Genomic DNA, 14,116 nt, shown 5'->3' with positions numbered 1-14,116 from the left:
GTTGCATTAATCAAAGTATCTCCTTCCTTCCATAGGCTACCTTAAGACAGGAAGGGCTACTGACCCAGTATCGGCAGAATCGGCTGGCAGCAGTCCAGGCCCCAGTAGAGTCAATTGGGAAGATGGGAACTAAACCTCCATCTAAAGGTATTGAATTCTCCTCTAGGAACCCGCTGCTGCTGCAAAACCAGCTGTCATTTTGACTTCCTTCCCCATACCACCTGCAGCTGCTAGGTGTGGCTTTTCTTCCCATAATCCCCTGCCATTCTTACCATCATCTCATCAGCTAGTATATTGGGGTGGTGGGGTATGTGTGTGTGTTTACTACATTTTATATACCACCCTTCTGCCAAAGCAAAACCATTATTATAAACTGTAAGAGTGATGAGGTTTTTAAAAAGGGAGGTGGAGGGAAGAGGAAAGTGAGCATATGCTGGTACCAAGACTTTCATACTGTGTCATAGTGAAGTTACATAATGACCATAATGAGTGGTTACTGTAGGAGGCAGTTCTAGGAGGGGCTGAACCAGTGGAGAGGGGCTTTGCTACCTTGCCTCAGAAGCAGCCTGGTAGAATGGCACAGGAGGCAGTTCAAGAGGGAGAGAAGCTAATGATGGTTGGTTCCAAAATTACTCTTCCCTGCCAAATAGGCTACAGGATGAGAGCACGCTACTCACTGTCATCTTCCTCTACTCTCTCTTGTTTTACTTGCTTACAGTTTGACTTTGTATTTTCCCCTCATCTCACAGAGTCCCTTTTTGCTGTGCTGGATGACCTGCAGGTTCTGAGTGCTGCTATTTTGGATGATGAGGACAAAGAAAAACCAGACAAAGATATCAGCACCAGTGCTGACATCTAAGGGTTGGTGGAAGGGAAAATCTACTTAGGGAAGATGTGGGAGTAGATAGGCCAGTACTTGTAAATAAAGATTATTTAAAGATACACACAAGCCTTTGTTGAATGCCCTGCATTTTAAAACCATGACTCTTCAACTCCCGCATGAAGGCCATCCTTACCTCTCAACACTTCACTCTTTAGTTCTTTGTAGCTTTAGTTCAAGGCCCTGTCTCCACAAATCAGCAGTCCAGCACCTCTCCAAAAGTGTATGATAACCTGAGTTCAGACCCTGGCGATCTAGTTAGCAAACTTGATATAATACTATCTCTTCAGTGGGAAGGGCTGTGAAAGACTTCATCTACAAAGCTGATACACAGTTTACGGGCTTTACAAGGAATGCACAATTTACATTACTTTTGCTTAGAAAACTACAGTTCAGCCACTCCCTAAAGTAACACATGTATTTCTTTTAAATCCTATTGGATGAGTTTCACCATGGAAGAATGATACAAGAATATCAAAATAAGATGTCAAACACTACAAGCATGTAACATTCTTCATCACTGAACTCAGTGAAGCTTGTGCTGGGGTATACTTAATTATTACACTTGTATCCCATCCTTTTTTCCAAAGACCTCAGTGGGGTATATGTGGTTCTTTTTATCACAACCACGCTGTGAGGTGAGAGATGTGACTGGCCTAAAATTGCCCTGTGAGTTTTATGGCCAAAGGTATAGAGTAGACTCTGGTCTCTATAGCCCACCACTCTGTTCCACATATCTGGTCTGATTATAGTTCAAGAAACAGTTGTAATAATGGCAAGAATTATTTCTTGCCTTTCTGTTTAACAGATGTGGCTCTCAGCTGGAAGAGATCTTGTGACACTCTGTATATAGTTGAGCTTAGTCATGTTGGTTAGACTTCAAGAAGGCAGGGAACAATAAATTAGATCAGAATGTATTGTGAAAACTGGAATTGTTTTGACTTGTTCCTATAGAAAGTACTACAAAAATGTGTTCACAGGATGACTTGTTTTCTAATGAATCAATGGTTGGAAGAGAATAACTGATTCATGGGACCGTTGAAATACAAACTCTCACCTGTAGTGATAAATCCCAAGGAAATGTATAATGGCACTTAGGGGCCATTCTCAACACCATAACAACCAATTGGAAATACATAACATTACATGCTCACCTAGTGAACGGCATTCTAAGTCACACAGATCACTGCAATCTGTATTCATTAATCTTGAATAACAACAACCACTTCCTAGCTCCATACACTCTTCACTGCTGGTTAGTATTACCACTTAAAAGTCCTTAAAATGAATAAATATCACTATTCTACAGTAAGCAGTATGGAATTCTGAAGTGCACATGTGCCAATTATTAAAAAACCAAAGCAGAAGAACGACTCACTGCCACTGTGTACAAATCTTTTATTTGTACAACTTAATCCTATGCCCAGCCTGTTTACTCCAAAATAAGTCCCACTAAATTGAGCATTTTTGAGTATAAAACTATGACCTTGCAGTCCCAGCAGTGGGAATAAATTTCATTTTCTCTCAATGGGGGTTTCTGCAATCTTGAAAGATAATAGGGTAAACAGCATGAAAATTAGATCCTACACCTGCTTGCTTACATTTAGTCCCACTGACTCAATTAAACGATGGCTGATCATTGCAATGCATAGTATTTAATCATAACCCACGCCTCCTATTATCATAAAGGCAGTCCACGATAACCCCGGACTGCCTTTATGATAATAGGAGGCGTGGGATTTCCTGCAGACTTCACGGTCTCTCTCTCCCTGTCCCAGCTAGTCGCCACCCCCGCCCTTGCAGCAATTACTGCCTGCCCCCTCCCGCGGCCACGCCAGAGTCAGCAGAGGCTGATAAAGATCTGAGGAAGTAATGGCCCATTACTTGCGAACAGCGAGGAGGCGGGCTGCCCGCTCACTACAGCTCAGCTGAGCCTGATTGGAGGCAAGTGAAGTGAGAGCAGGGCTGACTGCAGACCCGGCGGAGGCAGGAGTCAACAGACGGCTGCCTGGGGGGCGGAGGGCTTTGGTGGCGCCCCCTTCTTTGGCCAATGCCCGCAGGCGGCTCTGCCAGAATAGGAGGAGGAACGGTACAGGCAGCACTTCACTCTTATTCCCGCGGCGCGTGCGCAGTCACGAAGGACGCTCATACAACGCGCCAACGAACCAATCCACACCCATCCGCGGCTGTCAGATGCTGGCCAATCAAAAGCTTCGTCCTCGAACCCCACCTCTCCCGCGCGCTCTCCTGCACGCTTGCCGCGCCCTTCCTAGTTCAGCCAATGAACAAAGAAGCTATTAGGCCAATAGGGTGCTGAGATGGTACTTTTCCTAGTTACTCTACCTGAATTGGACCAATCAGGGAGGAGCGCGCGGTGCTCAGAGCCCGGGTAGCTGTTGCTAGAGGTGGCCATGCAAATCTCCGACTTCGGCTGTGGACTGGTCTGTGGCGGTGTCACCCCCACATCCCCACCCCTCTGGTAAGGAACCAGGCAAGACAAGAACTGGGCTCCAGAACCTCGGTCCTAAGACTTCTATACGCGCTGCCAAGGAGATGGGAGTTCTAGAGCCTACCACGTCGATCTAGATTATCAAGTTCTTAAACTACGTTGCCAAGGAAACCGAAGGGGTTCCAGGCAGCTTCCTAAGCAGAACGGTGACTATATACCTGGTTGCTAGGGAAGCCTCCGATGACACACACACAGGGTTCCAGATCTCACCAAACAGGATCTCACTAATTGATCTGGAACGGAATTACTGAAAGAGTCTTCGGCAGCACTGGGAAGAGAAACCGATTTCCTGGGAATCCAGAATCTGCATTTTTACTGTCAAGGATTAGACGGATAAAGGTCTAGAGTCTCTGCACTGATTGCAGGCACAGGAGGTGCAAGAGGTATTATAAGACAAGGGGTATTTCTTCTGGAGCATCATTGCACTGGTGGTAGCAGAACGGGTCTTGAAGGCATCCAGGGGTAACTTTCAAAAGGATGTTGCCGGTTTATACAGGGTCTTGAGCCAGTTTGCACTAGAAGGAGCTATTTGGCAAATTGCACCTGAACTGCACCTAAACCTGCATTTTGTGGACAAGTAGCAGGTTTGGGAGTTGATAAGAAACTGGTTGTGGGATTTAGGAAAATACTTCTTCTGTGCAATAAGCAGATCAGATAGTGATTAATGTCAATGAGTGGCACTGATGAAACTCTCCCATCCCAGTGGTTCAGACAGTCGAAATGGTCACTGCTGAGCTTGAATTGAGTGGCACCCAGTTAGCCAGTCTTTCCCTGTAGCAACCTGAATTTGCACTGCTGACCATTTTTCCTTGCACCTAATGCTGCTATATAGTCAACAAGTGAATTGTGCAAGGTTGAAGAAATTAACTCCCTCAAAGAAAATTGGCATTATTATAGCTGAAAGTGGATTTTGAGACTTGCAGTGGAGTGAATGAAATCTACAAGATCTCCTGTCACTTCAGTATTTTATTACTACCACTAGACTCCCATTCCAATCTATTAGAACTCTGTTCCAGCCACCCTCCTGCGTGACTTCAGAAGTCCTGACAGCCATCCCCTCCTGGGCTTGTGAAAAACAGAGGGAGCTAGCGATGCTTTCTGAAACCCTGCCCTGCTTCCAGCTACTCCGGATGGGCCCAGCTTTGCCTGGAGGTTCACCCAACCAGGACCTCTACACCTTCCGCCCCGCCAAGCCCAGCTGTACCTATCGGTTGGGGCGCAGAGCCGAGATCTGCGATATTGTTCTAGTGTCTGAGCAGAATCCGGCCTTGATCTCACGGATCCACGCAGAAATACATGCAAAGAGGGATGCTGACAGCACAGCTGGGGAGTGGCAAGTTGGTCTGGTGGATTACAGCACTCATGGTGAGTCCTGGGAAGTGTTCTTCTACCAAGGAAAGGGTGGCAAGTTCAAACCTAACCATTGCAAGGATCTCGCTGCATTCTGGGCACTTAATCCTAGTCATGCAAGTAAGAATTTGTGTTTTGCACTGACAGGGTGGGGATGGCTTTAGCTCTTCCATGGGGAGAATCAGTTTGAGACAAGAAGGTTCAAAGTCTTGCAGTTTCCTCAATGCCCTCAAGATAGAGAAGCAACAAACACTGATGAATTTTTGTCTTTGCCCTGTTTCCTCTCTTGGCTCTGCACCTCATTTCCAACTCCTGCATTGTCACCCAGACAGTGACTAGTCATTGATTAGGCATGCTAGGGCATGGCAATCTTTGTTTTGTTTGCTTGTTTGTTAGATTTCTATCCTACGCTTTCTGACCGGCCCAGGCTTACAGTATATTTAGAAATGAATACTCCTGTCCTGAAGGGGCTCGCTATCTTATTTTTAAAAACTGAGAGGAGAGGGTCCAGAGGGAATACCTCATCTGATGATGCCTCTTACCACCCACTTGTGCATAAACTAAAAATAAAGGATAGTACTTCCTTCAGTACTATCTTACTTATCCATATTCAAATGTATGCAAATTTAACTGGTAAGATTAACTGACCAAAACTCATACAACTAATCAACTTAGATTTCTTTAATTGGTGAACAGCCTTCATGTTATATAGAGGAGATGGATGTAATCCATGATGCCACTTGGGCTTTCCAAATAAATGTTTCAGAGCACACAGTGTGCACATTAAGACACACTATACATCCGCAGCCTGGGTTCCTGCATTATGAAAGTCTTTCACATAATCCCATTCCATCATAATGATGGGCATTTCGCTAGTAAATATGTTAACAGCAACCTTCCTCTCTTATCCAATAATATTTTCAGGTACTTATGTCAATGCCATCCGCATACCCCATGGTCAGCAGGTGGACCTGAATGATGGAGATCTTCTGACCTTTGGCTATCCCAATCCAGTCCCCGAGGGCTGTGCCCTGCCACCGCCTCATGGCAACTCCGAGTTCTACTTCCTCTTCCAGAAGGTCCAAGTGCGGCCCCAGGACTTTGCTGCTATCACCGAACCAAAAGCCCCTGGAGCTTTCTCCTGTGGCTTCCGGCCAGTGCTACCTTCCGGCAACCACCGTATCCGCCCGCTATCCCGTCACTCGCGCACCTCCCTTTCCTGCCGCTCCAAGGCCACCCTCATCCTTAGCTCCATCGGCAGTCTCAGCAAACTCAAGCCGCAGCCATTCACCTTCTCACTGGGACGGGGCCGATGTACGGAGCCGCCCATCCAGCCAAGAACCTCCCGGAATCGCCGCAAGTCTGCTCACACGCTGCTGCCGGAATTGGACGATGAAATCACACGGCTTGAAGAGGAAGAGCCACCACCAGAAAAGGAGCAGCGATTGGATACGTATGTACATTGCCACAACCCCCTGCGACTCCAGCAGAGAGTGCAAGAGGGAAGCAAGAACCTTCAAGAGGCTATGGGACCAAAGCTTCATGTCACACCCAGTGGGTAAGACCCCCTTTAATTCCACATTATAGTCACCATAGTTCATACCAGAGGGCACCATTATGATGCCTACATTTCTGATTTAAAAGAAAGATCTACAGTATAGTCATGACCTAAGGAATCCATTGCTATTTTTTTAAAGTTTCTAGTTCTCATGAGGGTTGGAGAGAGGAAACCCTGTGGGCCACTGCCAAAGGCAGGGAAGAGCCAAATGTGGAGTCTCATGCAGACATACATGAAGTCACAGATTTGATCTCTGTTGTCTTATTAAAAAGGCTCTCAGGTGGCAAGACTGGGAAGGACTTCTTCCCAACACCTTAGCGAGCCAGTCAGAGTAGACAGTACAGAGGAGTACATGGACTAGCGGTCTGACTCAGTATAAAAGAGCTTCACGTGTTCAGATCTAAGAAGGTATGGAAGCAGTGTTCCCTGTAAGAGGGAATCTCAGATGTTGTTAACTATGGCTCCAAGAACTCCTAGCTGCAGTGGGCTTTGGCTTAGGATGCTGGGAATTGTAGTCAAGAGCATCTGGGATTTTCTGTTAGAGGGAACACTGTATGGAAGTCATGTCTAGTGATCAGGAGCTGCGATTTCCTTACTTTTCACGGCTGGCTAGCAATTCTTCCCTTATACGTCTATGTATCTACAGCTTTCCAATCACCAGCATTCTCATGCCTGATAAACCAGCAGATACATGGCAGTGGATATGGTATTTATAAAAATGGCTGCACATGCATAAGTGCACGATTATGTACCTTTATTTTGATATTTGGGTTGAGTTTTTGCTATGCTTGGCAAACATACTGAAACCAGTGTGGTAGCAGGAACAGAACTAGGGGTAAATAAGGGCCTGCAGGAGGTATGGATGGATGAGGGACAACATAGCCTTGCAGGGAAAATAAACGCATCCTTCTTATCTCTCTAGTATCTGCAAATGCTTTCTACTAAAATGGCTAATCACCTACTTTGCTAGAAACATGAACCCTGAGAGATTCTCAGCAGTTCAAATCCTGCACCTGAGACTTCCATGTGGAACTGCTGGAGACAACCAGGCTTAGCCCAAAGGCTCTTTAGTAATTCCCCCTCACCTGGTCCTTCAGTGGCAGTGGGACCATGTGGCAAATAGGCAGGCAGAAGTGGGGTATTAGGAATAAACTTTTCAGTTGCAAATCTAATCAAGCCAGTGTAACAGGTTCCTGCTAATGAACTGGAGATTGCCTCTTCATCATTCAAAGAGAAGGCATTCTTCTGATGAGGCCTTAGGCTTCTGGAATACTGAAGGCCCTGTTACCATGGTGACACTATCAACCGTAAGGGCAGACTGCCGTGGAAAAAGGGATGCAGCTCAGTGGAGGAACATCTACATGCTTGCATCAGACCGTCCCAGGTTCAGTCCCTGGCAGCATTTCCAATAAGGCTGAGAAAAACTGCCGCCTGAAATCCTGGACAGCTGTTGCCAGTCAGTACAGACAATACTGAACTAAATGGACCAATGGTCTGACTCAGTAAGAGGTACCCTCCTCTATTCCTAAGAGACAGAGAAAGGAGAACAGATAATGCAGGGGCCAAATGTGGCAGCTTTCTTTGGGCTTGATGGGGAGAGGTAGCTTGGAACCAAGGACTCAAACCTTTAACAACAAACTTCTCACAAGAGTAGTCCCCTTCCTTTTCTTGTTGCTGGTGCTGAGCTGAGCTCATCTGCCCTTTCTTCCCTCAGTCCCCAGCTGAGGGAACTGTTCTTTAGAGCAAGGATTCTCAGCGTTGGATCCCCAGATGTTTTTGGACTTCAACTCCCATAATCCCCAGCCCCAGTGGCCTTTGGTTGGGGATTATGGGAGTTGAAGTCCAGTAACATCTGGGGACCCATTGTTGAGGATCCCTGCTTTAGAGGACAAGGCTGGCCCACTGGATTAAAGGCTCTTGTAAGAACCATTTCACACAGTCTGATAACATCACCATAAGATGACTTGTTTTTTCATAATTATCTTTGTCTGATCAGTGCTGGTGTTTGAAATGTGCCCTCATTAGCCGATATTTATTTATTTATTTATTTATTTATTTATTTGATTTCTATACCGCCCTTCCAAAAATGGCTCAGGGCGGTTTACACAGAGAAATAACAACCTGTCCTCAAAGGGCTCACAATCAATTTAGAAATACTCTCCCATGCCAGAGCAAATCATGGAAGGTTAGGCTTTGCTCTGGCATGGTGAGGGTTATTTTTAAGTATTTCCTTCATCACAAACCTTTTAGCACATCAAAACTAATGTGAGAAGTGGACCTAGCACCTGTAGTGCCCTCTAGTGTCTTTCCTTGAGAGCTCGTAAGCTAAAGTGTGCTGTCAAGTCAATTTCAACTCCTGGAGCCTACAGAGCCCTGTGGTTTTCTTTTGGTAGAATACAGGAAGGGTTTACCATTGCCTTCTCCCGTGCGTTATGAGTTGATGCCTTTCAGAATCTTTCTGTACAACTGCTGCCCGATATAGTACCAGCGGGGATTCGAATTGGCAACCTTCTGCTTGCTAGTCAAGCATTTCCCCGCTGCACCACTTAAGGTGGCTCGTGTAAGGTAGCATACCAAAATCATAAGATTTGGTCCTCTAGGAAAGCAGTCCAGAAAGAAGCCACAGTAGGAGAATGTGGTTGTGTTGTTTTTTAGGTCCCACTAAAAAGTCACAAAATAGTGAGCAAGGTTTTGAATGCACTGGAAATCTCCCATCTGGATTCTAAACAGAATGGAAGCCACGTAACATTTGGGCAAGGTGTTCAAGCCCCAAATCTTGAGTTTGTAGCATTCTTAAGATGGAGTGCCAGCAGTGCTAGGCAAGACTAGATTATACTTTGTGAGGTGCAAAACAAATTTCAGGTTGTGCCAGTGACTGCTAGGACAAAAGCAATCACAGCTGCCTCCCCCCACCCTTGCACTTTATTGAAAATATACAATAGATCTGTCTCCAGCATTAAATGAAACACACAGGTCCCTTGTGAGACAGAGGGCAGAAGAGAGGAATGTGCACGTCTTTATGTTAGCAAAGGCAGAGATTAATTTTCGGTGGTGTGCTAGGTAGGGTCAATAGCAGTCATACTGGGTAGTATTGCCTACAAATTATGATATTAGTGATTGAGGGGGATGTAACCCCTTCAGAAGATAATCTTCTTCCAGTTTTAAGATCCCTCTCCTGGACAGCTAAACTTGGTATTTTCCAAAATGGCTGTATCAGTTGTATCAGAGGATGAAGTTGTAAATTGAAGACTTTGATTTAAAGCTGAAATTAACATAATATTAGCCTATTCATAGGGTCGTTATAGGGATTACTGAGATAGGGGTGTGCATGAACGGTTTGATAGCTAACCAGACCAGTTCAACAGTTCCAGCGCAAACCAGACCGGCCTTCAGGGCAGGCAGACCAGTCCAAGATCAACCTGAATCTGGCCCAGTTTGGGGCAGACTAGTTTGCTGATTTGAGTAACGATGTATATGTAAAAGTTTGCTTGTAATAAAGGAGATAAAGCTTAGGATAGCCGGTGAAGGCGGGTGGCTCTGGGTGGCGGGGGGGGGCAGCAAGAGTGAGGCACCTTTAAGAGTAAATGATAAGGTGCTGGCAGCTTAACAGCCTTGGTACCACTCCTGGAAGCTGCAGCACCAGCACACCCCACCGCACCCCACCCCAGCAAGGCACGCACTCACTTGGCCTCCGCCCATACACATAGCCGCTCAGACCGGTGAACCAGTTCGTGGTCCACACCGTGAACACACACTAATACCAGTATAGCGGGTATTATCCATACTGAGATAATACCAACTGAAGCTCTGCTCTGATACCCACCAGGCCCAGGTGGCCTCTTCTGTAGTAGAGCCCCCAGTAGAAAGGAGAGCCAGTCTTGTGGTATCAAGCATGACTTGTCCCATTCGCTAAGGAGGGTCCGCCCTGGTTGCATTTGAATGAAAGACTACATGCATGAGCACTGTAAGATATTCCCCTCAGAGGATGGATCCACTCTGGGAAGACCAGGTTCCAAGCTCCCTCCCTCTATTAGTGATGGGCACGGGGGCACGGTTCGATGCCAGCAAGGGTGTGTGTCTTTTTTTAAGGGTGGACGGGTTGCACTTACCCCTCCCGCTGCTTTTCCCCGCTGCTTTTCCCCCACCAGCGCTCCGTTTTTAACAAAATGTTTTCGGGGCGGCAGCATTCTTCCCTGCTGCCCCTGCCCCTGTTGTTGCCCAGAAATACAGGAAGTATGGGCAGCGGGTGTGTGCACGCCACCCCATGCGCACACCCAGCTTGCACGTTGTGTGCGCATGCAAGATGTGACGTGTGCACACATGTAGCCCGTAATTCCGGGCAACAACGGGGGCAGGGGCGGCAGGAAGGAACGCTGCTGCCACCCCAAAAATATATATATATTTTAAATGGAGCACTGGTGGGGGGGAAAGCGGCGGGAGGGGTAAGTGCAACCCCCCCCTTAAAGGGAGACACACACCCCGCCAGCATCGAACTGCAAACCAGCAGGCCTCTTGCATGGCCCTTGGGCCGGTTTGTGCACATCCCTCCCTGGCATCTCCAAGATAGGGCTGAGAGAGATTCCTGCCTGCAACCTTGGAGAAGCTGCTGCCAGTCTGTGTAGACAATACTGAGCTAGATAGACCAATGGTCTGACTCAGTATATGGCAGCTGCCTATGTTCCACTATGGAATGCCATCCCCAAACACCCTCACCCACCCACTTTGTTGTCTCTTAGGCAGCATGTGAAATCTGTTCTGCCTTCCCAGCTTTTTAGCACCATATCATATGGAGCGGTTTATTAGTGTTTTGCTGTGTGTGAGGGGCTGGGCTGTTTGTTTGAGTTGCTCCTTGTTTGCATTTTATTTTGATGCTTCTTTAATATGCTTGTAAATCTGATTGGTGGACAAAGAGGCCATAATTCTCCAAATATAAAATAAATAAAATGTAGGAGATATGAGAGTGGTGCTTTATTCCTTCCTTTCTGTTCCCTTGTAGGAAACGGCGTGGTCGGCCACGGAAGAACCCCCTGGAGGGCACTTGCCAGGTTTTCTCGCAGACCCTGTCTGCCTCAGAGCCCTGTGCAGCTACCCGGTGCTGCCTCCCCCAGGATGAAATCGTGGAGTGGGTCCAGTGTGACAGCTGCGATGCCTGGTTCCACGTGGCCTGCGTGGGCTGCAGCTACAGCGCTGTACAAGAGGCTGACTTCCGCTGTGTCACCTGCCGCTCCTAATGGGTGTGAGGGAGGCACAGCCCAGAACACACAGGAGGCATTCGCAGGGAACCCAAGCATGTGTGTACTTTGATCAAAGTGGGTGTGTGAATACAGACTAGGGAAAATTTGCACAAGGGGTATGTTTTCAGGGGAAACCAAAAGTGAGCCTGTACAGAAGCCTGGTGAAAATAACACCCACTTCAGACCATGGAAGTCTCTCCAGGAGGAATTGGGAGAGCATTTGTTGAATCCCAGCAATCTGGGTCTCTTCTGCCTCTCATTCTTCCTTCCTTCTGCAGAGAAGTCACATTTCCCAACCAGGGCAAGAGACTGGAAGAGGCTAGCTCAAATACAGAGCTGCTTGCCCGGACAATCTACGCAAGTGAACAGCTCCATACTTTTCAAGGCTTTCACTCCTCAGAACCTGCAGGACATATGTAGGTAAAAACACACCTGGACAGAGACAGGTGTGCTCTCAGAAGAATAGCAAAACCAAGTGAGAGCTCATGACAATGTAAACAAACAGCTGGGATTGGTCCAACTGTGCAAGTTTTCCAGCTATACAAGTGGCTGCTGAAAAATTCCTGCGCTCTGCTTGTTACACTGGAATAGCAGCCGTGTTCTCTGGCCAACCTCCTACCTTTACAGGCTGGTTTACATTTCTCCAAATGCCACATGCCATGAGAAGAGCTAAGTGCCTGAGAGCACAATCTATCGCCACTCTACAACATGCTCCAAACCCAAATCTCATTGGACTTCTCAAGAAGAAATTAATGTTGCAACAATGTTGCGAACCATGTGCACTGTTGAAATGCTTGGAAAGGGACTCCTGTGCTCTCAGGTCTTTTTACAAAGAGACAAGTAGAAGGTTAAGATGTGAAGGTGAGGAAAGGGTTGGGAATCTTAAACCATGCTAGATATTAGCAAAGTAGCCATGATTGGGGTTCATGTTGACATTGCCCATTTACATATAAAGGAGGGAGCATGTGCTGAGTTTTCAGGAGAGTGGGGGTAAGGCCCCCTGAACCCTACACCACTTCACCTCTAATTGTTCCAGCCACTTTTCTTGTGGCCTAGCAGCAGTACCACTAGGCTGCAAGAAAAGCAACAGGTTCACCTCCCCTCACCTACATGCCCTGCATAGGAAGTTTTTTTTTAAAAAAATCAGGGCTGCAGCTTTGACAGGGAAGGCACATGCGCAACCAACATGGCTGACTTTATCACATCAAACCTGGCCCATAAGCTGTTGCAGTAAAAAAATAGAAGCAAACCAGCAACACTGTGGCACTTTAAAGCCCAACAACTTTATTGTGGTATTGGCATTTGTGGGTCAGAGCCCACGTCAGAGAGATACATTGATTGTCCTCTTCAGTTGGTAGTTATCAAAGACACAGGGGGAGACATTCACAAAACTGGGGGGGGGGATGACATGATTAAAAATGGGGAGATGGCTCTGTGGCAGGCCCATACTGAGCCCACATCTACTTACAGTAAGGACAGAGGCTCCTATGGAAAACTGCAGAAGCACCATTTACATTACAGCCTGTTCTAAAGGGGCTGCCTTCAGTATCTGCAGCAGCCCTGAGGCACAACATTACAGTTCTGTAATGTCAGCTGGTATGTATGCCCCCCACACCCATGGATTGTTGCATTCAAGGATTTCATTTTATTTTTTGCTAAAACCAAATTGTCTCTTCAGATAAAAAGATACTCCTAACTAATTTCTAACACAGACCCTTTTTTGGTCTGGTGGTCACACTACTGGCAACAGACTCACAAGTGTCTGTATATTCATGCACACAAAAGCATGTGCAGAAACTTCTGTGTTAACTCCTTGCACGTGTGTGTGCTTCCCTTCACTGAGGAGCAAACAAGGCTACAGGAGAGAAACCTCTCTCTTTGCTCAGGCAGGTCAAAGCATTTCTGGAAAAGAAGACACCTTGCATCTTCTCCCTGTGCTGCATCTCCTTCCGTGGTAGGGGAGAAAACTCAGAAGCTTCAGAAGAGAAGATCATCTTTGGGATAGAGTGATCCCTGCAGCTTGTGACCTCCAAGCAGCTCCCCCAGCCCCTTGGGAGTCCCACTCTCTTGGCTAGGGCCACAGCATTGCAATTAGGCCATAAACAGAGTAGGGAAAGCCACCGTGGCTATTGCAAGGGCTGCACTGAAGAGGGAAAAGGTGCCTCCACATTCCAAGATAGTGTCAAGGATGCATTTTGGAAAAACTGCTTCACTGTTCTACTGTTTGTCCTTCTGCGTGCCTTTAAAGGAAGAACTCTGAGTAACACAAGAGAATGCTTACCCTCTAGTGCCCCGCAGCTAGAATTACACTTTGCTGAGAAATACAACTTCTAAAATGCTAAATCAAAAATAAGCTATATGTATAGGTCTACAGGGAGCTTTCTGCAACTAAAAGGACAAGGAGCATAACCAAAGACTCCTGTAGTTGAGGGAAGATAAGACAGGATTTATTCCTGCTAACATGTTTGGTCAGGTTTTATCTTCAGGAAGGAAGGGGCTTATCTGCCCTCTGCTAGGGCATCTCTTGTTTTGCAGCATCTACAGTACAGTTACAATTACTGAAATAAACCAAACTGCAAACTCAA

At 46.6% G+C, this 14,116-nt stretch overlaps 3 protein-coding genes across 9 annotated transcripts in view; 2 read left to right on the top strand and 1 right to left on the bottom strand.

Moving 5' to 3' along the window:
* The window catches only part of CCHCR1 (coiled-coil alpha-helical rod protein 1), a 14,503-nt gene extending 13,554 nt beyond the window's left edge, over positions 1-949 (top strand). For all 7 annotated transcript variants that reach the window (XM_053297660.1, XM_053297657.1, XM_053297659.1 and 4 more), the window contains 2 exons: positions 36-147; positions 750-949. In XM_053297660.1, the coding sequence (XP_053153635.1) occupies positions 36-147; positions 750-859 (222 nt within the window). In that variant the 3' untranslated portion in view covers positions 860-949. The remainder of the gene's footprint in view (positions 1-35; positions 148-749) is intronic.
* Positions 1-3,328, bottom strand: part of LOC128345556 (prostate and testis expressed protein 4-like) — a 21,751-nt gene extending 18,423 nt beyond the window's left edge. Inside the window, exon 1 of the mRNA XM_053297673.1 lies at positions 3,224-3,328. The gene's annotated coding sequence lies outside the window, so the exon portion shown is untranslated. The remainder of the gene's footprint in view (positions 1-3,223) is intronic.
* Positions 2,820-14,116, top strand: TCF19 (transcription factor 19). The gene is made up of 3 exons (XM_053297665.1): positions 2,820-4,754; positions 5,664-6,297; positions 11,294-14,116. Exons 1-3 carry the CDS (start codon positions 4,481-4,483, stop codon positions 11,526-11,528), a joined length of 1,143 nt encoding a protein of 380 aa, XP_053153640.1. The 5' UTR covers positions 2,820-4,480; the 3' UTR covers positions 11,529-14,116.

This window comes from Hemicordylus capensis, chromosome 2 (assembly GCF_027244095.1).
Source record: "Hemicordylus capensis ecotype Gifberg chromosome 2, rHemCap1.1.pri, whole genome shotgun sequence".
Classification (NCBI taxonomy): Eukaryota; Metazoa; Chordata; class Lepidosauria; order Squamata; family Cordylidae; genus Hemicordylus; species Hemicordylus capensis.
Note: the sequence above shows the minus strand (reverse complement) of the source record. Positions and strands in the feature narration are given on the sequence as shown.

Excerpts from the sequence above, each read along its gene's own strand:
- TCF19 (XM_053297665.1), top strand. The coding sequence starts at position 4,481 with ATGCTTTCTGAAACCCTGCCCTGCTTCCAGCTACTCCGGATGGGCCCA. Across the intron at positions 4,755-5,663 it reads GGTGGATTACAGCACTCATG|GTACTTATGTCAATGCCATC; the intron begins GTGAGTCCTGGG and ends TAATATTTTCAG. Across the intron at positions 6,298-11,293 it reads CTTCATGTCACACCCAGTGG|GAAACGGCGTGGTCGGCCAC; the intron begins GTAAGACCCCCT and ends GTTCCCTTGTAG.